Source organism: Salvelinus alpinus, chromosome 6 (genome assembly GCF_045679555.1).
Source record: "Salvelinus alpinus chromosome 6, SLU_Salpinus.1, whole genome shotgun sequence".
Classification (NCBI taxonomy): Eukaryota; Metazoa; Chordata; class Actinopteri; order Salmoniformes; family Salmonidae; genus Salvelinus; species Salvelinus alpinus.
This window is the reverse complement of record NC_092091.1, coordinates 41,870,628-41,894,143: the sequence shown is the minus strand read 5'-3', so window position 1 is coordinate 41,894,143 and position 23,516 is coordinate 41,870,628. Positions and strand designations below refer to the sequence as shown.

General features: G+C 42.4%; 1 protein-coding gene and 1 long non-coding RNA gene across 2 annotated transcripts; both read left to right on the top strand.

Moving 5' to 3' along the window:
• LOC139578715 (uncharacterized) lies at positions 1-20,264 on the top strand. The gene is made up of 2 exons (XM_071406674.1): positions 1-904; positions 18,584-20,264. The coding sequence occupies exons 1-2, from the start codon at positions 686-688 to the stop codon at positions 19,421-19,423; spliced, it is 1,059 nt and encodes a 352-aa protein (XP_071262775.1). The 5' UTR covers positions 1-685; the 3' UTR covers positions 19,424-20,264.
• Positions 17,716-18,260, top strand: LOC139578716 (uncharacterized). Its single transcript, XR_011675600.1, has 2 exons — positions 17,716-17,896; positions 18,036-18,260. It is a non-coding gene; the product is annotated as an uncharacterized lncRNA (long non-coding RNA).
• Positions 20,265-23,516: the final 3,252 nt, after the last annotated feature.

The following is a 23,516-nucleotide window of genomic DNA, read 5'->3' as shown; positions in this document are numbered from 1 at the left end:
TTGGACTATTTTGAACATCATTGCTGCATGTTTCAAAGGTTTTGAAAAAGCTAACATAAGTGCATGCAATAGATGGTAGCAATCTTCAATTGGATTCTCTTTGCTATTAAGTATAGAAAATTATTGTTGTGATAATTGAGAATGTATAGTAGTTCAAATTTGGCCATACGATCAATAATGGAAAAATACTATTTTCAATATCCTGTAGATGACATATTTTCGACGTCTGGAAAATATGTATTTTTGACATCCATATAAGATGTATTTTCGACATCTGGAAAATAGGTCTTCTAGCCTTTAATTCAGCATCTGAAATGCACTTGATGTCAAAGTTCTGGAACGTCATTTTGCATACTGGGAATAGGCTATAACAGCGCACTAACTTCACCATATCGACGTGTTTGCAATGGTAATAGGTTATGTTCTACATCCATGAGCTCAACAGCAGAATAGTCTATTAATGTTTCCCAGTGTTCGGCATATTTGAAAAAAACTATAAAAGGACCTGGTGCATTATTTATCCTATTATCTCTCTGGCGCATTGATTGTGGAGGAGTTGTGTAGGTCATAGGATGCCAGACATTACAATTAGAGATTTCTGTTATTGCAGTTTAACAGACAAGGATATCCAAGAAACACAGCTGAGGACGTAGTGTACTTTTGATTTGACAAAGAACGGAAGATTATGGATGAAGGCACAGTTTCCAACGACTCTATTCCAGATTTAAAAGATTTGGAGGTGAAAATCGGACGGAAGACACCGGAGGGTTTGCTAAAGTGGATGCGGGAAGAGGCGTCAACGCAACGCGGAGATGCCAAGTTGAACTCGCTGGAGACCAAAGACGGAGACATCACAGAGAGGAAGAGCCTAGATGAGAAGATTCGAAAATTAAAAGTCGATATGGTAAGAATTTGTATTGGGGCTATGACTTTTGTAGGCCTATCTATATAGTTATTTACCTGTTGTTTTATTTTTCTGTTAGATAGATTATGAGGAGGCTACAACAGTTGCTCTGCTTTTGGCATGTAAGATTAAATATCCCCTAATAACGCAGAAGTATATTGTTCGTGGTCCGTAGGCATACGGTGAACAATATATTTATTATTGTTAATCTTAGTCCTAAATCCTCTTCCTGAAAATAAGGCATCCATCCAATCAATAATTCAGCTGATCTTTAACCTAACGTCGCCTGAGTAGAGACCCCAAATACGTTTTCAGGGTAAACGGAAGTTAGGTTGTAAATACTGTATCCCTGAAAACCGGAAACAATCAGCTTTATTACGACTGAGGAGAGTGGCCCTTCACCATGCTAACAGCGGCAGTTGGCTGAAGTTGCGAGGAAACAAAGCGACAACTTGGCCCTTGGGCTACAGACCTACGTACTGCTATGAAACATGAAGTTGTGGTTCTATTCATTCTTGCTGGCAGGTCATGATTGTTTGAGACCTGGCCTGTTAATAGGTCCAAGGATGGAGTTTTATTCCTGGTGAATTACTATTCTATTAGATAATGGCAACCATCTGTCAGTCTATTTAATTTACAATCTAACTATCGTTCATTTAGCCTATTACTCCCAAGCCTATTACAGGCCTGGCCAGCCATCTTTCATTGATAGGATACATTCCTGGTTTACCATACCAGATGCCATCACAGCTCTCCCCTTGGTGCAAAAACAGGACTCTAGCGGAGAATTTTGGGCTTGCTGTTGTTTTCCCCTGTCTCGCATTCCTATGGTAAGGGGCCAGGGTTCCGGTCCTATAGTTTTGCTTCGGTACTGCAGGTTATCTGACGCCCGGTCCAAAAATACAATTTCCACACAAGGCCACATGGAGAAGGCAGATTTGGAAATTCCTAATAAGACATTTTGGTCATCACTTTTGTGCGTAAAATATAAATTGAACTATTCAAATAATTGTCCCTGAGGCCGATTTGTTTTTCTTCATCACTTACAGCTGAAGATATTTTAAATTAATCGTTTTTGGATGACGTGATGACGTCGTCGTTGCTCGCGCTTCTCCCTGTGCGCAGTGAGTGCAAGTGCGCATGTGATGTTGGCCTGTATAAACCGGATGCAAACCGGATATAGACGGTCCATGGATCAGCGTATGCGATCGTGAGTAGATTACCTTGAAAACAACAATCGGATATCTTGGACCGGTCTCCTCTGCTATGTATTGGCCAATGACAGGCTTTGAAGCAATTGGTCGGCCATATTGGCACCCCTCAGAGAATCAGTCCTCCATAGGAATTAATGGAATTCTACAGTATTTCAATTAAATGTTTCAAAGACAAAATTACATGTAACATTAGTCCTTAGTACTTTCAAAAATATATATACTTTCAGGATTTAAAAAAATATATATCATTTTTGTTTTATTTGTATGTTTAGCTCCCATAATGTAATGTAAAAATATTCTGTATCCAGAAGAAAAGTGGCAAAAACAAATGTAGAAATTATACTGAACAAAAATATAAACTCAACATGCAACAACTTCAACAATTTTACAGTTCATTTTAGGAAATCAGTCAATTAAAATAAATTCAAAAGGCCCTGATCTATGGATTTCACATGACTAGATAGGGGCGCAGCCGTGGGGAGCCAGGCCTAGCCAATCAGAATGAGTTTTTCCCCACAAAGGGATTTATTACAGACAGAAATGCTCCTCAGTTTCATCAGCTGTCCGGGTGACTGCCAGGTGAAGAAGCCAGATGTGGAGGTCCTGGTCTGGCTTGGTTACACGTGGTCTGTGGTGGTGAGGCCGGTTGGACGTACCTCCAAATGATCTAAAACGATGTTGGAGGTGGCTTATGGTAGAGAAATTAACAATAAATTCATTGGCAACAGCTCTGGTGGACATTTATGCAGTCAGCATGCCAATTGAACACTCCCTCAAAACTTGAGACATCTGTGGCATGGTGTTGTGTAACAAAACTACATATTTTAGAGTGGCCTTTTATTGTCCCCAGCACAAGGTGCACCAGCTTCTTGATATGCCACACCTGTCAGGTAGATGGATTATCTTGGTGAATAAGAAATGCTCACTAACAGGGATTATAAGAACATTTGTGCACAACATTTGAGAGAAATAAGTATTTTGTGCATATGGAACATTTCTGGGATATTTTATTTCAGCTCATGAAACATGGGACCAACACTTTACATGTTGCGTTTTGATTTTTGTTCAGTGTGTATATACAGTACCAGTCAAAAGTTTGGACGCACCTACTCATTCAAGGGTTTTTCTTTATTTTACATTGTAGAGTAATAGTGAAGACATTAAAACTATGAAATAACACATATGGAATCACATAGTAACCAAAAAAGTGTTAAACAAATAAAAATATATTTTAGAATTCAGACTCTTCAAAGTAGCCACCCTTTGCCTTGATGACAACTTTGCACACTATTGGCATTCACTCAACCAGCTTCATGAGGAATGCATAGTCACTTTAACTCTACATGTACATATTACCTCAATTACCTCGACTAACCGGTGCCCCTGCACATTGACTGTACCGGTACCCCCTGTATATAGCCTCGCTATTGTTATTTTACTGCTGCTCTTTAATTATTTCTTACTTTTATTTTTTTACTTAACACTTTTTTTCTTAAAACTGCATTGTTGGTTAAAAGGGCTTGTAAGGACAAAAAAATTGATAGCCGTGCCATATAGATTGCAAAATAGTTGGGAAGAGATTTTTGACTTACCGATTCCATGGCACATGGTTTATGAACTGATACGCAAAAGACACCTGATTCAAAACGTAGGATTTATACATTTAAATTATTATACAATATTTTTGCAACCAACAGAATGTTATTTATATGGGGGATACTATTATGACACAAGGCGAGACCCAGATGCAGATGGTTGGAGTCTTACAATATTTATTCATCCAATAGGGTAAGGCAAGAGAATGGTCGTGGACAGGCAAAAGGGTCAAAACCAGTTCAGAGTCCAAAAGGTACCAAAGGGCAGGCAGAATCAAGGTCAGGGCAGTACCCCTACTTCCCCTCAGTACCCCTACTTCCCACGGCTGTGCTCTTTCGTGACCCTGCTGCTCATTCTGAATAGTATAATCTAATCTGTTTTAAACCAGTGGCAGCATGTGCAGCAGTGGTCATTCGGTTTTTGACATGCAAATGTGAAATGGGTGTATTTATGCTGTTGTTCAAATGCACAGATTGCTTTATATATGTTCTCAGAGAAACTACCGGTAGTTCGAAAATGTGGTGTCATATTTCTGTCATGCTGCTTTGTTGACAACTCCAACCACCCTGCGCCCCAGGTATTCAACCAATTAGAGGCCATCACTGGTTCTGACAGCACATCAATGTGGCATTGGAAAGTTTTTACACAAAAGGCCCCGATGGATGTGTCCTTCTAAAAACCAAAACAAGACACGTTTGGTGCCTTGGTTTGAATTGAAAACACACAAAGCAGTTTATATATACAAAGGATCTTAATTTGATCAATCTTTCGTTGCCGAGAGTTTTCCTGCACCACAGGAAAAGCAGAGCGGAGCTTCGTGATTTACATAAATTCACTGAAAATTTGCATTTACACAAGGCTATATTAAGAGTGTTGCACTTTTCATGTGGCCAGATTTTTGGCAGCTAATAGCCAAACCAAAGATCAAGCAACATTATGGACTAAACGTTCAAATGTTGCTCCAACAATACTGGTCAAATTAACATCTGTACCACCCATGAACAGACTGGTCTTCCCTCAGGTGTCATTTTGTCATCTGCTCTGACTGGCCTGACAATGATCACAGACTACCGCCAAGATACTTGCAAAAAAAACTTCATAAAATGCCATATGTTGTAGGAAATGTACCCATAACAATCCAGTCTATAATGTTAATCCAAACTTTCTTGCTTTGCCAGCAATATAGTCAATAGGCCTACCTAAAGGGAATAGACAGCCATTGTATGATTTGAGTGCTGATGGTACTTTACACAGTGCTGACATGGTGGACCAATAGTGAGTGATTTGATCAAACTAAATAGGGAGGGTTTGGAGGTTAGAGGGCATGAAGGGGGTCATAAATCTATGGGCCGCCAGCATCACATAACAACCCCTTGATTTCATCAGCCCTGCTGAGCCAGAGGATGCAGACAGAGGCTATGTCCTAAATGGCATCCTTTCCCTATATAGTGTACTATTTCTAACCAGAGCTCTGGTCAAAAGTAGTGCACAATATAGGGAAAGGATGCCATTTGGGATGCAGCCAGAGGCTCGAGTGATTAAGAGCTAGCGTACCTCTTAGCCAGTACAGGGCTGGGCTGCTCGGTGTTGGACCAGTATTTCATCTCTCTGAGCGGGGATGGGTAGCAGGAGAACAGAGGGGTACCGGACATTGCACTCTCATCAGAATTCTGCATACACAGAATAGGCTACACAGATGCACATACATGTCTGCTTGCACATGCTCGTGCACGCTCTCACCTTCTCACTGGCGACGGTGTCCTTTGTCCTTTGCCATTTTTCACCTATGTTCCTGCCCGCTGATGGTCTTTTCACACAGATCATGCACGCACGCACGCACGCACGCACGCACGCACGCACGCACGCACGCACGCACGCGCACACACACACACACACACACACACACACACACACACACACACACACACACACACACACACACACACACACACACACACACACACACAGGGCGGTGGCGCCGTCCTTTGTAACTTTTTCTCACCTTCTCTAACTGCCCTCTGATTATGTGCCCAGATTTAATGCAGGGAGCTAGCTGTCACTGAATCTCACCTGTCTCACTGCATGTGTGCGTGCCTGCTCGGGCATGTGTGTGGACAGAACACATGGATGGATGGACAATCAATGAGGACTCACAAGATACTACCACCAGAGCAGTAAGAACTGCTAACACTTTAACACAGGGCTCTGTTATGAGCAGACAGTTAGGGAATCTTTCCTTAATAAAGACTATTCTGTTTATTTCACCCAAGTATCAGAGAGACTCCTAAAAGTCTCTCCATGATGGAGCATCATTCAATACAGACTGATTTCACAGATGGATTTCAGTTAAACACTCTGAAATGGCCTGTTTTCCACGATAGGATTATAAATACGGTGCATGTGTGTCCGTCCGTCCGTCCGTGTGACCCTCTGCCGCAGAGATGAAGCGTCTGTCTGTTTCGTTTGGAGGTCATAGGGAGGCTAGCTAGGACAGTTAGAGAATACCACTCCATAAATATTTACATTCCTATGTGGGAACTTTCTGTTATGTCTCAATAAATTAGACACAACACGAGGGATCTATTACCATGCGAGTCTTTTGCCCCCCTCCACTTCAGTCGAATAGTTATTTTGAACGTACGTCATCAGTTGATCATATTGTTCAGACACAAATGGCTTTGTTGAGACAGACTGCGACACACTGGAAGGTGAAGACAGACCGAGACACAGATCATTCTCAGAGTCTGGTCTGAGACTGTTATGTGCTCAGTGTCAGGCTGTCTGATTACTGTCGGACTACTTTCCCTCCAGAAGTCCACAGCTGCTGCCGAATCTCAGCTGTCTTTCTGAACAGCTTTATTGAGTTAAAGTTAACGGACAGCTCCCTGTCATAGGGATTAAGACACATAGACGAGCCTCTTGTCTATTTATCAGACAGCTACATAGCTGCCTGTTTGGCTTCGACTGTATTTTCAGTCTGGAGCTCAACTGTAATGAAATAAAAATAATTATTTCGACGTTTATGTCCACGTATAGGCTACTGTCTGCCAACTGTACCTGTGTGTGTCCTATTAAAAGGACAAGTCCTGTGAATGTTAACGCTACAAAGCGTTGTAGCCCAGTGGATGACTCACTCCTTCTCCCTCCCTCTCACTGACTGCTGCTGTGCTGCACAGATGGAAGTCACTGGGGAGAGACGGTCTGCAGGCAAAATAAAACAGGACAGGAGGAGGGCTCTTTCAATTCAAAGGGCTTTGTTGGCATGGGAACCATATGTTTATATTGCCAAAGCAAGTGAAATTGACAATAAACAAGGGAAATAAACAATCAGATATTAACAGTAAACATTACACTCACATTTTTGATATTTTTTAAGTATTTAGACATTTCAAATGTTATTTTATTGGATAAATATAGGTTGTGTTGTAACAATGGGCAAGTAGTTGAAGTAGGAAAGGGGAAATAAAGTAACAGATCCACTGGTCTGCTCCAGTGGTAGCCCTTTTCTTGTGGCAACAGGAAATGCATCTTGCTGCTGTGGTGGCGCATTCTGGTATTTCACCTAATAGATATGGGAGTTTATCAAGATGGGATTTGTTTTCATTTTTTGATGTTGTGGATCTGTGTATTCTAAGGGAAATGTGTGCCTCTAATATGGTTGTACATTTGGCAGGAGGTTAGGAAGTGCAGGTCGATTCCCATTTCATTTTGTGGGCAGTGGGCACATAGCTTTGTCTTCTCTTAAGAGCCAGGTCTGCCTATGAGCCGCTCTCCATGACAAGGCCATGCTCACTGAGTCCGTATATAGTCAAAGCTTTCCTTCATTTTGGGTCAGTCACAGTGGTCAGGTATTCTGCTACTGTGTATTCTCTGTTTAGGGACAAATGACATTCCAGTTTGCTCTTTTTTGTTGTTGATTCTATCCAATGTGTCAAGTAATTATCTTTTTGTCTTCTCATAATTTGGTTGGGTCTAATTGTGTTGCTGTGCTGGGGCTCTGTGGGGTCTGTTTGTGTTTGTGAACAGAGTCCCAGTACCAGTTGGCTGAGGGGACTCTTCTCCAGGTTCATCTCTGTTGGTGAGGGCTTTGTTATGGAGGATTTGAGAATCACTTCCTTTTTAGGTGGCTGAAAGAATTGAATTGCTCTTTTCTGTATTTTGATCATTAGTGGGAATCTTCCAAATTCTGCTCTGCATGCATTATTTTGTGTTTTAAGTTGTACACGTAGGATGTTTTTGCAGAATTCTGCATGTAGAGTCTCAATTTGGTGTCTGTTCCATTTTGTGAACTCTTGGTTGGTGAGTGGACCCTAGACCTCACAACCATAGGGGGAAATGGGTTCTAGAACTGATTCAAGTATTTTTGGCCAGATCCTAATTGGGATGTCAAATTTTATGTTCCTTTTGATGGCGTAGAAGGCCCTTCTTGCCTTGTCTCTCAGATCGTTCACAGCTTTGTGGATGTTACCTGTGGTGCTGATGTTTAGGCCGAGGTAGGTATACTGTAGTTTTTCTCTTCCCTTTGTCTGTCTGAGAGAGCGAGAGAGAGATGGAAAAATAGGATGACATTGTGCAGACCAGAAGGTTGGCTGTGGAGAGAGGCCTGTTCAGTCTCTAAGAGCCACTGGTTTTCACAGAGATGGAGCGAAAGAATGCGATAGAGTGATGGCAGGACAGACAGACTCAGAGGAAGCCCGAGTGTTTAGAAGGGAGAGAGTCAATGTATATTGAGTGGTGCAAGTCTGTTGAGACTGACTTGTACTTTTCCATGTCAGAGAGAAAGTGGGAGGTATCGATAGAGGGAGAGAAAGAAACAGAGCGGAAGGGAGTATGCAAACAGATGGAACAGCGGGAGGGCTGGGTTGAGAGGTCACCCTTCTGCTGTATCTGAACGTGCTCTTATTAGAAAGAAATAGAGGGAGAGAGGTGGATGGAGTTAGATAGAGATAGTATCCCCCTGCTCAAGGATGTGTTCACTTCACTCTGTTTGCAGGACAATAGAGAAAGAGAGAGAGAGAGGATGTTTTTGCAGAATTCTGCATGCAGAGTCTCAATTTGGTGTTTGTTCCATTTTGTGAACAATCCCCACCTTCTTCAACATATATATATATATAAACGAATTGGCAAGAGAGTGAAAGAGCCCACCCTCTTCAACATATATATCCATGAATTGGCGAGGGTACTAGAACAGTCTGCAGCACCCGGCCTCACCTTACTAGAATCAGAAGTCAAATGTTTACTGTTTGCTGATGATCTGGTGCTTCTGTCCCCAACCAAGGAATGCCTACAGCAGCACCTAGATCTTCTGCACAGATTATGTCAAGACTTGGGCCCTGATAGTTCATCTCAGTAAGACAAAAATAATGGTCCACTTGCCAGGAACGTAATTACAAATTCCACATAGACCATAATTATGTTTACATGCACAGTAATAATTTCATATTAAACTGCTTATGGCAGCAGGCAGATTATGCAATAGTCATGTAAACACCTTACTCTGCTTATCTTAATTGGCATAAGGTCAAAATCGAAGCAAGCATACGCCAATTAAAACACCATAATTATCTGAGCAATCTTTCTAGTTATTAGGACATGTAAACACCTTAATCGGCGTTCCAGCACATGTGCTAGCACCAACCGAGCGAGCTTCCTCTCTAGCGTGAGTGAAGTGAGTTCAGGACATCTAAATGTATGCGTCTTAGAAGCGGTTTTCACACACAAACTTTATATGTCCGAACTCAGAATCGCTGTGGTAGAACATTTATTTTGATTGGCCATTTTCTGCATTTATCAGCGTGCCATCAGGTTGCCTTATTTCAGAGGTGTCCATGTAAACAGGATTATTAGGGAAGTCATTCGTCTTGCAAAGCATGTAAACGTTTTAATGAAACTATTATATTCATCTGATTATCCACAATAATCACATCATTGTGTGCATTTAACCATACTCACTGTTGCATAGAGCACATAATAAGCTATACCTACCTCGGCCTAAACATCAGCACCACAGGTAACTTCCACAAAGCTGTACATTTTTATTTTACTAGGCAAGTCAGTTAAGAACAATTTCTTATTTACAATGACGGCCTTGGAACAGGGAGTTAACTGCCTTGCCCAGGGGCAGAACGACAGATGTTTACCTTGTCAGCTTGGGGATTCGATCTTGCAACCTTTCGGTTACTGGCTCTAACCACTAGGCTACCTGCCGCTACAAGATAAGGCAAGAAGGGCCTATGTCATCAAAAGGAACATACAATTTGATACTCCAATTAGGATCTGGCTAAAAATACTTGAGTAGGTTATAGAACCCATTGCCCTCTATGGTTGTGATTTCTGGGGTCCACTCACCAACCACGAACTCACAAAATGGGACAAACGCCAAATTGAGACTGTATGCAGAATTCTGCAAAAACATCCTCCGTATACAACGTAAAACACCAAATAATAATACATGCGGAGCAGAATTAGGATGATTCCCATTAATTATCCAAATCCCTTCAGTCAGCTGGTATTGGGACTCTGTTCACAAAAACAAACAGACTCCACAGAGCCCCAGGACAGCAATACAATTAGACCCAACCAAAAGAAAAATAGAATCATTTGTAACATTGGAAAGAATCAACAACACAAAAACAGCGCAAAGTGGAATGTTATTTGGTCCTAAACAGAGAATACACAGTAGCAAAATACCTGAGCACTGTGACTGACACAAAATGAAGGAAAGCTTTGACTATGTACAGACTCAGTGAGCATGGCTATTGAGAGAGGCCGCCATTGGCACTCCTGTTTCTTAAGAGAAGACAGGCTATGTGCACACTGCCCACAAAATGAGGAGGAAACTGAGTTGCACTTTCTTACCTCCTGCCAAATGTATAACCATATTAGAGACACATATTTCCATCAGATTACACAGACCCACAAAGAAAACAAGGTTTGATTGAAAACAAATCAAATCTTGAGAAACTCCCATATCTATTGGGTGAAATACCACAGTGTGCCACCACAGCAGCAAGATGTGTGACCTGTTGCAACAACAAAAGGGCAACCAGTTGAGCACAAAAGCCATTGTAAATACAACCTATATTTATCTGTTTATTTATCTTCCCTGTCATACTTAAGCTATTTGAACATTATTACACTGTACATAGCCAATAATATAACATTTGGAATGTCTAAATTCTTTTTAAAACCTTTGTTTAAACTTTTTTTAGTTCAATGTCTACTGTTAATTTCTGATTGTTTATTTCCATATTTGTTTATTGACATTTCACTTGCTTTGGCAATGTAAACATATTTTTCCCATGCCAATAAAGCCTGAGAGAGTGAGAGATTGAGTTTGTTGTTTTATTCCCCTGCAAGGCTACAGCAGTGCGTCACGGTGCCTGTTTGCAGTGTGACATTGCCAGACTGGTCTCAGCATTGGAGCGTGTCTATGGCTCACTGGTCTGTAGGGTCAGCTGTGTGCGCATTCAAACTAAATCATAACACCGTGTGTGTTTGTGTGTGCGTGGGAGTGGCGTGCGCGTCTAGATTTCTGCTTGTTGAAATGGCACATCAAGCCTGGAAATCTGATTTTCCCCTCGAGTAAGAGGTTCTATCCCTGGCCCTGTCGATAAAGTTACATCTCAAGAAGCATCGAGCGCTAGCTTGTCATTTTGTGATGAAGGCTGAGGATACTAGACTGCTATAAAAGTGCTGCGCGCGTACACACACACACACACACACACACACACACACACACACACACACACACACACACACACACACACACACACACACACACACACACACACACACACACACACACACACACACACACACACACACACACACACACACACACACACACACAGAGTGCTGTTTATTCGGTGTGAGTTCAGCTGAGCACGGCATGGTGCATGAAATACAAGCCAAATGCCGGTGAAAGAATTTCCAGAATCCTGTGGATTAGCCGGGAGCTGTCTGGCCCAGCGCCTCCTTCGGAAAACTGGAGTCTTTTTGGCTGTGAAAACAGCTCTACCATCCTCAAGGCCGCTGAGGGCTAAACTCCAAAGGCAATAAACTCCCTTCTCCCCATCCTACTGCAGACTGTCCGTAAGACAGGCCTATAGGAAGGTTGGCGTTGATACTGGCACACAGACTGGCATTGAGAGAGCATACAGATGGACACTCAGCCAGACCTGAGCCTCTTCAGCGACATAGCATGGTGTGCCTGCCACCGCAAATCAAATCAAAAGTGTATTTCAGATTTGCAGACGTTATTGCAGGTGCAGCGAAATGCTTGTGTTTCTAGCTTCAACAGTGCACTAAAACCTAGCAATAGAAAACAATGCACACATAATCCAAAAAGTAAAAAGAAAGAAATTAAGAAATGTCGGAACGAATATAAATAATATACACTGTATGTATGTGAATAGAAAATGTGTGTATAGCGGTAGTTATATAGGATGAGTCAAGACTAAAATACTCTATATAGAAATAAAGTGGGGGAAACAGTATGTAATCATTATTAAAGTGACCAGTGTTCTATGACTCTATGTTCATAGAGCAGCGGTCTCGAAGGAGGCCTGGAGACAGAAGCTATTCATTAGCCTCTCGGTCCCAGCTTTAATGCACCTGTACAGTCTCCGCCTTCTAGATGGTAGCGGGGTGACTAAAGCGGGGGGGGGGGGGGAGACACACAGGCCGTGGCTCAGGTGGCTGGGGTCTTTGAGGATCTTCTTGGTCTTCCTGTGGCACCAGGTCCTGTAGATGTCCTGGAGGGCCTCAGTGCCGAGCCATGAGAATAATATTTACAGCTATGCTCAGCAGTTTATCACTCAGCTTCTCGAGAAACCGCCGGCTAAAACCCCAAACCTCAATAACCTCGATCCTGAACAAAACCCAGCCCTGCTGTCTACACTTACAAAAAAGTGAACCATAGCTGGCAGGAGTACATACATTTTATATTGGAAAGTATAGGGCCAAAGAAGTTGACTCTAAGGCAATGTTATCCCACTTCCAATCCCTTTGTTTCCCTGGATGGAGAATAGTTCACTGAAAGGGCACTCAGTCAGTCACTCAGTGGACGGTTGATTGATGAAACAATATCCATTGTGTTTTATATTATCGCCAGAGACGAGACGTATGTGGCAGGGTCTACAGACAATCACGGATTACAAAAAGAACATCGACGTCTTGCTCCCAGACAAATTAAACAACTTGTTTGCGCGCTTTGAGGGTAATAGAGTGCCACCGACACAGCCCGCTACCAAAGACAGTGGGCTCTCTTTCTCCGTGGCTGACATGAGTAAAACATTTAAACGTGTTAACCTTCGCTAGGCATCCCCAGCCGTGTCCTCAGAGCATGCGCAGACCAGCTGGTGTGTTTAAGGACGTATTCAATCAATCCCTATCCCAGTCCCTATCCCAGTCTGCTGTCCCCACATGCTTCAAGATGGCCACCATTGTTCCTGTTCCCAAGAAAGGTAACTGAACTAAATGACTATCGCCACGTAGCACTCACTTCTGTCATCATGAAGTCCTTTGAGAGACTAGGATCAAGGATCATATCACTTCCACCCTACCCGTCACCGTAGACCCACTTCAATTTGCTTACCGCCCCAATAGATCCACAGACGATGCAATCGCCATCACACTGCCTGCCCTATCCCATCTGGACAAGAGGAATACCTATGTAAGAACTCTGTTCATTGACAACAGCTCAGCATTCAACACCATAGTACCCTCCAAACTCATCATTAAGCTTAAGGCCCTGGGTCTCGACCCCGCCCTGTGCAACTGGGTCCTGGACTTCCTGACGGGCCGCCCCCAGGTGGTGAAGGTAGGAAACAACATCTCCACTCCGCTGATCCTCAACACTGGGGCACCACAAGGATGCGTTCTCAGCCCTCTCGTGTACTCCCTGTTCACCCACAACTGCGTGGCCATGCATGCCTCCAACTCAATCATCAAGTTTGCAGACGACACTACAGTGGTAGGCTTGATTACCAACAACGACGAGACAGGTAAGAGGTGAGGGCCCTCAGAATGTGGTGTCAGGAAAACAACCACTCACTCAATGTCAGAAAAACAAAAGAGATGATCGTGGACTTCAGGAAACAGCAAAGGGAGAAGGCCCCTATCCACATCGATGGGACAGCAATGGAGAAGTTGGAAAGTTTTAAGTTCCTCGGTGTACAAATCACAGACAAACTGAAATGGTCCACGCACACAGACAGTGTGGTGAAGAAGGCGCAATAGCGCCTCGTCAACCTCAGGAGGCTGAAAATGTTTTGCTTGTCACTGAACACCCTCACTAACTTTTACAGGTGCACAATTGAGAGCATCCTGTCGGGCTGTATCACCGCCTGGTACGGCAACTGCACCGCCCACAACCGCAGAGCTCTCCAGAGGGTGGTGCGGTCTGCACAACGCATCACCAGGGGCAAACTACCTGCCCTCCAGGAAACCTATAACACCCGATGTCACAGGAAGGCAAAAAAGATCATCAAGGACAATAACCACCCGAGCCACTGCCTGTTCACCCTGCTTCCATCCAGAAGGCGAGGTCAGTACAGGGTCATCAAAGCTGGGACCGAGAGACTGAAAAACAGCTATCTCAAGCACACCAGATTGTTAAACAGCCACCACTAGCACAGAGAGGCGGCTGCATACCTACAGACTTGATATCATTGGCCACTTTAATAAATGGAACACTAGTCACTTTAATAATGGCACTTTAAGAATGTTTACATATCTCGCATTACTCATCCCATTTGCATATACTGTATACTGTATGTCCTTCACTATCTATTCTTTACTATCTATTGCATCTTAGCCATTCTGTCACTGCTCATCCATATATTTTATACTTATATATTCTCATCCCATTCCTTTACTAGATTGTGTGTATTAGGTTTTATTGTGGAATTTGTTAGATATTAGGTTCTGTTGTGGAATTGTTAGATATTAACTGTTAGATACTGCTGCACTGTCAGATCTAGAAGCACAAGCATTTCGCTACACTCGCAATAACGTCTCTTAACCATGTGTATGTGAGCAAAGAAATTGGATTTGATTTGATAAACAACATTGTCCTCTATTACGTCCGTGCTTCCCATATTACTCATATGATCACATTTCTCTCGTTTCCAAATGAGTGTTTTGTGGTTGTAGTTATGATGATGCAGCCTGACCGAGATGAATGGCTGATCTATATCCACACGAGTGATGTACTGCTCTACCTAAGGGATGCAGAGACCTGAAGGTACAGCCATTTATACTATGCAGTGACCATGTTTTAAGGCTGTAGAAATCCATCAATAGGCTTTTTCATTGACTTGACCTGCAGGGTCATGGTGGGGGGTACACAAAGACTGCAAAAGATCAGAGATCTTGTGTGCTTTAGGTGTACGCGCTTAATCCACTGTACTGGAACTGTGGACTTTAGGCAATGAGACTCACAGTTGCATTCTAAGAGTGTGATGTATTCAGTTGGCAGTTGGTTCTGCTATCCCTGGGGCCAGTCCAGAAAGCAGAGTATACTTTGGAGGGTCTGCAAAGACAGGGAGGCACTCATTACTACAGCAAAGCGTACAGTCAGTGTGACTTTGCCATCAGCAGAACAACTCTTATACATGTAACTCATTGAGAGCGAGAGAGAGAGAGAGAGAGAGGCCCTAGCTCCTGACTGGACTGGAGCACATCTCTGCTATTGTGTTCTGTTGGATTTCCCATCATGCACTGCTTTTTCTCTTCTCTCTCCATTTAGCTTATTCAACATCCCTCCTACACACATTAAAAAAGCAGTGGTGCCTACTTATTTCCATAAGTAGACTCGTAAAATAAACACTTTAAAAAAAGAAAGTAATTTACTGCTGTTGGCAACTTCTTTTGTCTGTGAGGAATGAAACTTACCCCTAATTATATTTTCTCTTCTTGCTCCCATCACCCTGCTACTACATTCATCTTCCACCCTTCACTTTATACCTTTTTCCCTCTTTCACATTATTTTAATTAAAAAAAAAGTATATCTCCCCCAGAGGAGGCTGGTGAGCTTTAGGAGGAAGGGCTCGTTATAATGGCTGGAATGGAATAAATAGAACGGTATCAAACAGAAGTGTTTTCAAAGTTGAGAGAAGAGGGGAGGAGGAACAGATGAAGCCAGGAGAGTAGATCAGATGAGGCTGGTGGGAGGAGCGTCTTTGACTCCTTTCCATTGATTCCATTCCAGCCATTACAATGGGCCCGTCCTCCTATAGCTCCTCCCACCAGCCTTTTTCACGTCTTTCCATAGATTTTCAAGCCGATTTAAGTTAAATCTGTAACTAGGCCACTCAGGAACATTCAATGTCTTCTTGGTAAGCAACTCAAGTGGATACATGGCCTTTTGTTTTAGGTTATTGTCCTGCTGAAAGGTGAATTTGTCTCCCAGTGTCTATTAGAAACCAGACTGAACCAGGTTTTCTCTTGGATTTAGCCCATGCTTTGCTCTATTCCATTTTTTTTATCCTAAAAAACTCCCTAGTCCTTGCTGATGACAAGCATTCCCATAACATGATGCAGCCATGACCATGCTTGTAAATATGAAAGTGGTACTCAGGGATGTGTTGCATTTGTCCTAAAGATAACTCTTTGTATTCAGGACACAAAGTTCATTTCTTTGCCAAATTCTTTGCTGTTTTTCTTTTGTGCCTTATTGTAAACAGAATGCATGTTTTGGAATATTTGTATTCTGTACAAGCTTCCTTCTTTTCACTATGTAACTGTTTTGGCCTCATGGGGAAATCCCTGAGCGGTTACATTCCACTCTGGCAACAGAGTTAAGGAGGAAGGACGCCTGTATCTTTGTGGCTGGGTGTATTGATAGACCATCCAAAGTGTAATTACTAACTTAACCATGCTCAAAGGGATATTCAATGTCTGCTTTTTTTACCAATAGGTGCCCTTCTTTGTGAGGTATTGGAAAACCTCCCTGGTATTTGTGGTTGAATCTGTGTTTGGAATTCCCTGCTTGACTGAAGGAATTTACCGATAATTGTATGGGGTAAAGAGATGAGGTGTCATTAAAAAATCATGTTAGACACTATTATTGCACACAGAGTTCATGTAACGTATTATGTGACTTGTTAAGCACATTTCTACTACTGAACTTATTTAGGCTTGCCATAAAAAAGTGGTTTAATATTTATTTTCTCAAGACATTTCAGTTTTTCATGTTTTATTAATTTGTAAAAATGTTGAAAAACCTAATTTCGACAAAAAATCTCAATATAATACTTTTTTAAATCAGGCAACAACAATAACATTTGGAAAAAGTCAAAGGGTGTGAATACTTTCTGAAGGCATTGTATATATCCCGACACTTTAATCTCTACTCTCTTCATCCTCTTCTCCCTCTGTTATTCTCTCACCTCTCTCTTCCCTCACCTTGCTCCTCTCCTTGTCTTCCTCTTACCCCTCCATCCTAACCCATACCTACCCCTTCTATCTCTCCCCTAACTCTCACACCTCCCTCACTCCAAAAATTAGGGGTTCAACAACGGTTCTTCTAAAATCCTCAAACTTCCTTGTAGAACCTTAGTTTTTGGCACTGAAAAATGCCCCCAAAAGGTTCTTCCAAGAACCCCAGAGGAGGTGGGGTTCATCAAGGAACTTCTTTAGTTCTTGGGGATTCTTGCTGGAACCTAACTGCCCATCTGAAGGACAGCAGGTGCAGGCACTTAACAGAAGCATTTTAAGATCTCCTCAATTTCAGGTAAGGTTCCTCCCTTTACGATCTACATTTATATTGTTTTATGATGATACCATCTATCTTTTTATATTTGTGCAGATGGTTGTGTTATTTGAGACTTTCTCCCTTAAAAAAAATAAATTCTAAACCAGAAAATGAACACAATTCAATGGATATGAATCAACAAAGAGGTAAGAATATGTTGAAGGCTATAGCTGCAATGGGCACAGATAAGTGAACTGCTCACTTATTTGTGTGTCTGTGTTTGCAGGTATACTGACGAGGAAGCACACAAAGGTATGAACAATTGGTATTGGTTTGTCTGATAATGTTATGCACATGTATCATCTACAATTCATTTCAAATAATGGTTTCTCTAAAACCTTATAGGACTCAGTCACAGCAGCCATCTTCCTCCTCCGTTACCTTTTCAGTGAAGATCCCAGAGGCCTTTACATCATGGACAAGGTATGTGTATGAAAACCGTTGTCAAAAGTGAAGTTTTTTAATTCACATCATTTCTGACTACAAAAATCAAGATATTAATACTGTCATGTGCACATTTTGTTAATCGTCTGTGTAATTATATATATTTTTGTATTCACAGACTTCACCCTGCCTACACCTCTGATGAATATAACAGGAAACCTGTTCGATCACCATGCACTGCTAAATCATTGTGGCTGTGGATATGGAGAACATCAACACATTAACGTCAACACACCAGAGGAAATACCCATTGGACTTGGGGCTCTGCTGGAAGTTCACCTCATATTTAGATTTTTTTATTCTGCTTTGCCACTAATATCTAAATAAACACTGAGAACTAAAATATTGTGTTATTGTTGTTATTTTTGTGCTGATTGTTATTATTATTATAATAATAATGGGGGAGGGGGTGGTTAGAAAAAGGAACCCCAAAAAGGTTGTTTGTGGAACTGTTAATGGGGGTTCTTCAAGGAAATTATAGGGGTTCCTCCCTAGTTTCAATTTGAAGAACCCGTAAAGGATCCTCCAGGAACCTTTTCTTTTTAAGGGTGCTCCTCTCTCCTGGGTCCATTGATTTCCTCCTACCCTCTCCTCTTTTCTCCCACCCTCTCTCCTCTCTCCTCTCTGCTGGATCAATAAAGTACAAAGTTGTCTTCTTCTCCATAGGCCCACCTGCGCTCGGTGGATGTGAAGATCCTGCAGCAGCTGCTGGCGGTGCACGAGGGGATCGAGGCATGTAAGTGGCTCCTGGAGGAGCGCGGCACCCTGGCCAGCCGCTGCAGCAGCCTGACCAGCAGCCAGTACAGCCTGGGAGAGGGCCCTGGAGGAGACACCTCCTGGAGAGACAGCTGGAGCAGCCTGCAGGACCCCCTCAACGACAAGCTAGATAACATCTCTATAGGTAGCTACCTGGACACCCTGGCGGACGACATGGATGAGTACTGCCCCTCTAGTTCTGAGTATGCGCTGTGTTCTACTCCACTGGGGACTGAGATGCCCACTCGGACTGGCGGAGGGACAGGTTCTGGGGTAGGGGCGGGGAGAGGTGCTGGAGCAGGGGCAGTGTCTGGGCCAGGGGTTTTGGCCGGAACAGGAGGGGCAGGAGCTGAGTTAGGACCAGGCACAGGGGGCAAGGTAGTTGTTGGGCCTGGGGCTCCCCAAGTCAAGCCAGAGATCCCCAAAGAGGAGCCTCCCATTTGGACTAAGGCCAAAAAGGTAGTGAAAGGAACCACCATCACCAAGGACACCAAGGACTCCAACCAAACGCAGCAGCCCAGTAAGAGCAATGGCGTCCTGGAGAAGGCAGTCAGGCAAGCAGGAGGACTTGCTGACTCGGCCCGGGCCTGCCTGGCTGAGAAGCTGGGGAAAAACCAGAGCCCCAAACTCAAACCCTATAAGAACGGCAAGATAGACCTGGATGGCTGCAAGATGAACGGCACGATGCACCTGGAGTATGACGCCCACTGGCGATGGGTGCAGTCGCAGGATGATGTTACATTTCTGTGAGGTGGATGAATTACGCCACCAAAGACGCTTAGCCCGCTCCCATGTGATGACCAAACAGGTCGAAGGTTAAGAGAGAGGGGGCCTTGGACTGGTGTTGTGGTTGATTGCAGTTATTATACAAACTTCTACCATTGCCGTTGTGCAAGACATCAGGTGTGGATGAGTAGGAGAACACAACATCATTACATTATGTTCTATTCACTCTAAATGTGACTGCACTAACTTTCTAGAACATTGACAGTATTATATTGTGGATAAAGTTGATATTTTTGTTTACCCTCTCTTCCTGTGTGCATTGTAACATATAGTACCATAGAAAAATGAACAATTTCCAAAAAGAAAATAAATATATTTGTTACACACACACATCTATAGAACCTAGTTAATGAACAAAGTTTGCCCTTATTGATCAATCCCATGTCGAAATGATTGTAAAACACCCTATCCATAGATACCTGAATCCTTCTCATACATACTATACCATAGCATGCAAAGAGCATCTAGAATGTTCCTACTGTTTGCACACGATTGCTATTGTGGATGTCCTAAAACTACCTAAAGTACTTAACCAGTCAATGCAATATGTATAATCAGTGAATCGCAATGCAATGAATCTGTGCATCAGGTTCTTATGTGGGTGGATGTGTTCGAAAAATGTGTCAATATGGCTGAGTATTAATATTGTTATTTTGTGGATTATACAGTATTTTCCATTTGGAAAGCAGATGTTGTCATTGGTGTAATCCTAAACTATTATGCCTGTATCTCCCGTTCCAAGATAACTGCACTGTTTTTCTGATAATCCTGATTGTTTAAATGACTGATTTGCCCTCTTTCAGTACTCTGCTGTCTGTGTCTTAATGAGTCGTACTGTCTCTGTTCTTTTACTCAGTGTTGAGTGGTGTGAAGTTAGTACAGTAATTTGGGTGGGTGAGAATTGCATGTCATGTGCTGACTGGTTTATTGGTAAAAATCGCCATGAAAAATGTGTGAAAAAGCTTAATACAATCATCAGGGAAGAAAAGCAATATTCCCTTGAAGCCTTTTGTATTCGCTTATAAACAACCCACTCTCACACAGAACCATCACCACTGAAAGTTAATAATATCTCAACCCTCCAAGGGAGGGGTTGCCAGGACAACTGAGAGAGAGAGAGAGAGAGAGAGAGAGAGAGAGAGAGAGAGAGAGAGAGAGAGAGAGAGAGAGAGAGAGAGAGAGAGAGAGAGAGAGAGAGAGAGAGAGAGAGAGAGAGAGAGAGAGAGAGAGAGAGAGAGAGAGAGAGAGAGAGAGAGAGAGAGTTCACGTGTGTATGTACATGTCTGCGTGTGTCCATGTGAGTGCACGTGTATGCAACACACACGTGTACGTGTGTGTGTGCACATATTTGTGTTTGCAACTGGCTGCTGTGCACAGCTGCTCTGCTAGATTTAGATGAGGATGGAAGCGTCTCAAGGGTCTGTTCTTCAGTAGGCTATCCCCTTCTTTTTCATCATGGGAATACAACACATTTCACTGCACCTATCTGGTGTATGTAAGAATAAAACATGTCAAATAAATAAATAATAATTGTCTCACCCCATCACCCTCTCCCATCCCATCCCATTCTACCCCGTCGACATTAGTCATATTTATGCTGGGAGAATAATGCACTGTATTTGATAGATAATGGATACCAGATAACATCATATAAGGCATGTGTATTGCATAAGCATTGTGAATGTTATCAGATCTATTATGCATATCATGGAACTAGATTAGTGTAACAAATCAATTTAGGAAGGACTGTTTTTAATTTAATTCAGTTAGGATTTCCCTTCATGATGTTTTGAATTCTGTATACTCATGCTTTTACTTCCTTGTTCGCTGTCTTAGTTCTATGGTTCTAGGGTGTCTGTCTCTGTGTGATGTCTTTGCTTGCGTGGCTCCAGTTCTGTACCCCTCAGCACTCTTATCAGAGCAACCTTTTAATATGTTTCAGATGAGTTTTCACTTAAAGACCTCAGCGAGACTCAGTGACGGGCACGCAGGGTAGGCAGTGCTTACCTTGTGATAGTTTAATTTAAAAAAGCTGTTATGAAATAATTATACACGCAATAAAGTCGAATCATTTCCTAAAACTGAATCAAAACCTCAGGAAAAGAACCAGGGTATTCCTGCCTTTCCATCCATCAAAGCCATTGAAATCCTTGACGTGTACGGCCTTTCCCGATTCCATCCCAGTCACTGTTAATGGACAGGTTCAGCTTTGCCTAGTTTGAAGTAGCTTTATTCAAGACAGATTTCATATTTTAAAATCAAAGTTTATTTGTCACGTGCGCTTACAGTGAAATGCTTACTTACAGGCTCTAACCAATAGTGCAGAAAAGGTATTGGGTGAACAATAGGTAAGTAAAGAAATAAAAACAACAGTAAAAAGACAGTGAAAAACAGTAGCGAGGCTATATACAGTAGCGAGGCTATATAAGTAGCGAGGCTACATACAGACAACGGTTAGTCAGGCTGATTGAGGTAGTATGTACATGTAGATTTGTGCATGCGTATTGCCTCAACATGTTGTGTGGGTATTGCCCTGGGGTAAGCTGTGCATATTTGGGCGTGTCTATGTAACGAGTGTTACATTTCATGTTGTATAATTATACAAAATCTGAAAAGTTCCCATGTCTGATATTAGTGTACATTCCATGTGTTGTTGTAAGTGTATTTTTAATGTCGCACACTTCCGTTTACTTCTGCATTCCCCCTCATAAACATCCCCTGGCCCCCTTACCTCTTCCCTGTCTACTGTATCTACAGTTGAAGTCGGAAGTTTACATACACTTAGGTTGGAGTCATTAAAACTCATTTTTCAACCACTCCACAAATGTCTTGTTAACAAACTATATTGTTACTAAGTCGGTTAGGACATCTACTTTGTGCATGAAACAAATAATTTTTCCAACAATTGTTTACAGACAGATTATTTCACTTATAATTCACTGTATCACAATTCCAGTGGGTGAAAAGTTTACATACACTAAGTTGACTGTGCCTTTAAACAGCTTGGAAGATTCCAGAAAATTATGTTGTGGCTTTAGAAGCTTCTGATGGGCTAATTGACATCATTTGAGTCAATTGGAGGTGTAGCTGTGGATGTATTTCAAGGCCTACCTTCAAACTCAGTGCCTCTTTGCTTGACATCATGGGAAAATCAAAAGAAATCAGCCAAGACCTCAGAAAGAAATGGTAGATCTCCATAAGTCTGGTTCATCCTTGGGAGCAATTTCCAAAGCCTGAAGGTACCATGTTCATCTGTACGAACAATAGTACGCAAGTATAAACACCATGGGACCACGCAGCCATCATACCGCTCAGGAAGGAGACGCGTTCTGTCTCCTAGAGATGAACGTACATTGGTGCGAAAAGTGCAAATCAATCCCAGAACAACAGCAAAGGACCTTGTGAAGATGCTGGAGGAAACAGGTACAAAAGTATATATATCCACAGTTAAACGAGTCGTATATCGACATAACCTGAAAGGCCGCTCAGCAAGGAAGAAGCCTGCTCCAAAACCGCCATAAAAAAAAACAGACTACGGTTTGCAACTGCACATGGGGACAAAGATCGTACTTTTTGGAGAAATGTCCTCTGGTCTGATGAAACAAAAATAGAACTGTTTGGCCATAATGACTATCGTTTGTTTGGAGGAAAAAGAGGGAGGCTTGCAAGCCGAAGAACACCATCCCAACCGTGAAGCACGGGGTGGCAGCATCATGTTGTGGGGGTGCTTTGCTGCAGGAGGGTCTGGTGCACTTCACAAAATAGATGGCAACACTTTTTAGGGATAGGGGGCAGCATTTTCACTTTGGATGAATCGTGTGCCCATAGTGAACTGCCTCCTACTCTGTCCCAGATGCTAATATATGCATATTATTATTACTATTGAATAGAAAACACTCTGAAGTTTCTAAAACTGTTTGAATTATGTCTGTGAGTATAACAGAACTCATATGGCAGGCAAACTTCCAAACAGGAAGTGGAAATTCTGGGGCTGGTTGATGTTAAAGTCATCATCTATTCACATCCCAGTAAGATATGGATCTGTTCGCACTTCCTA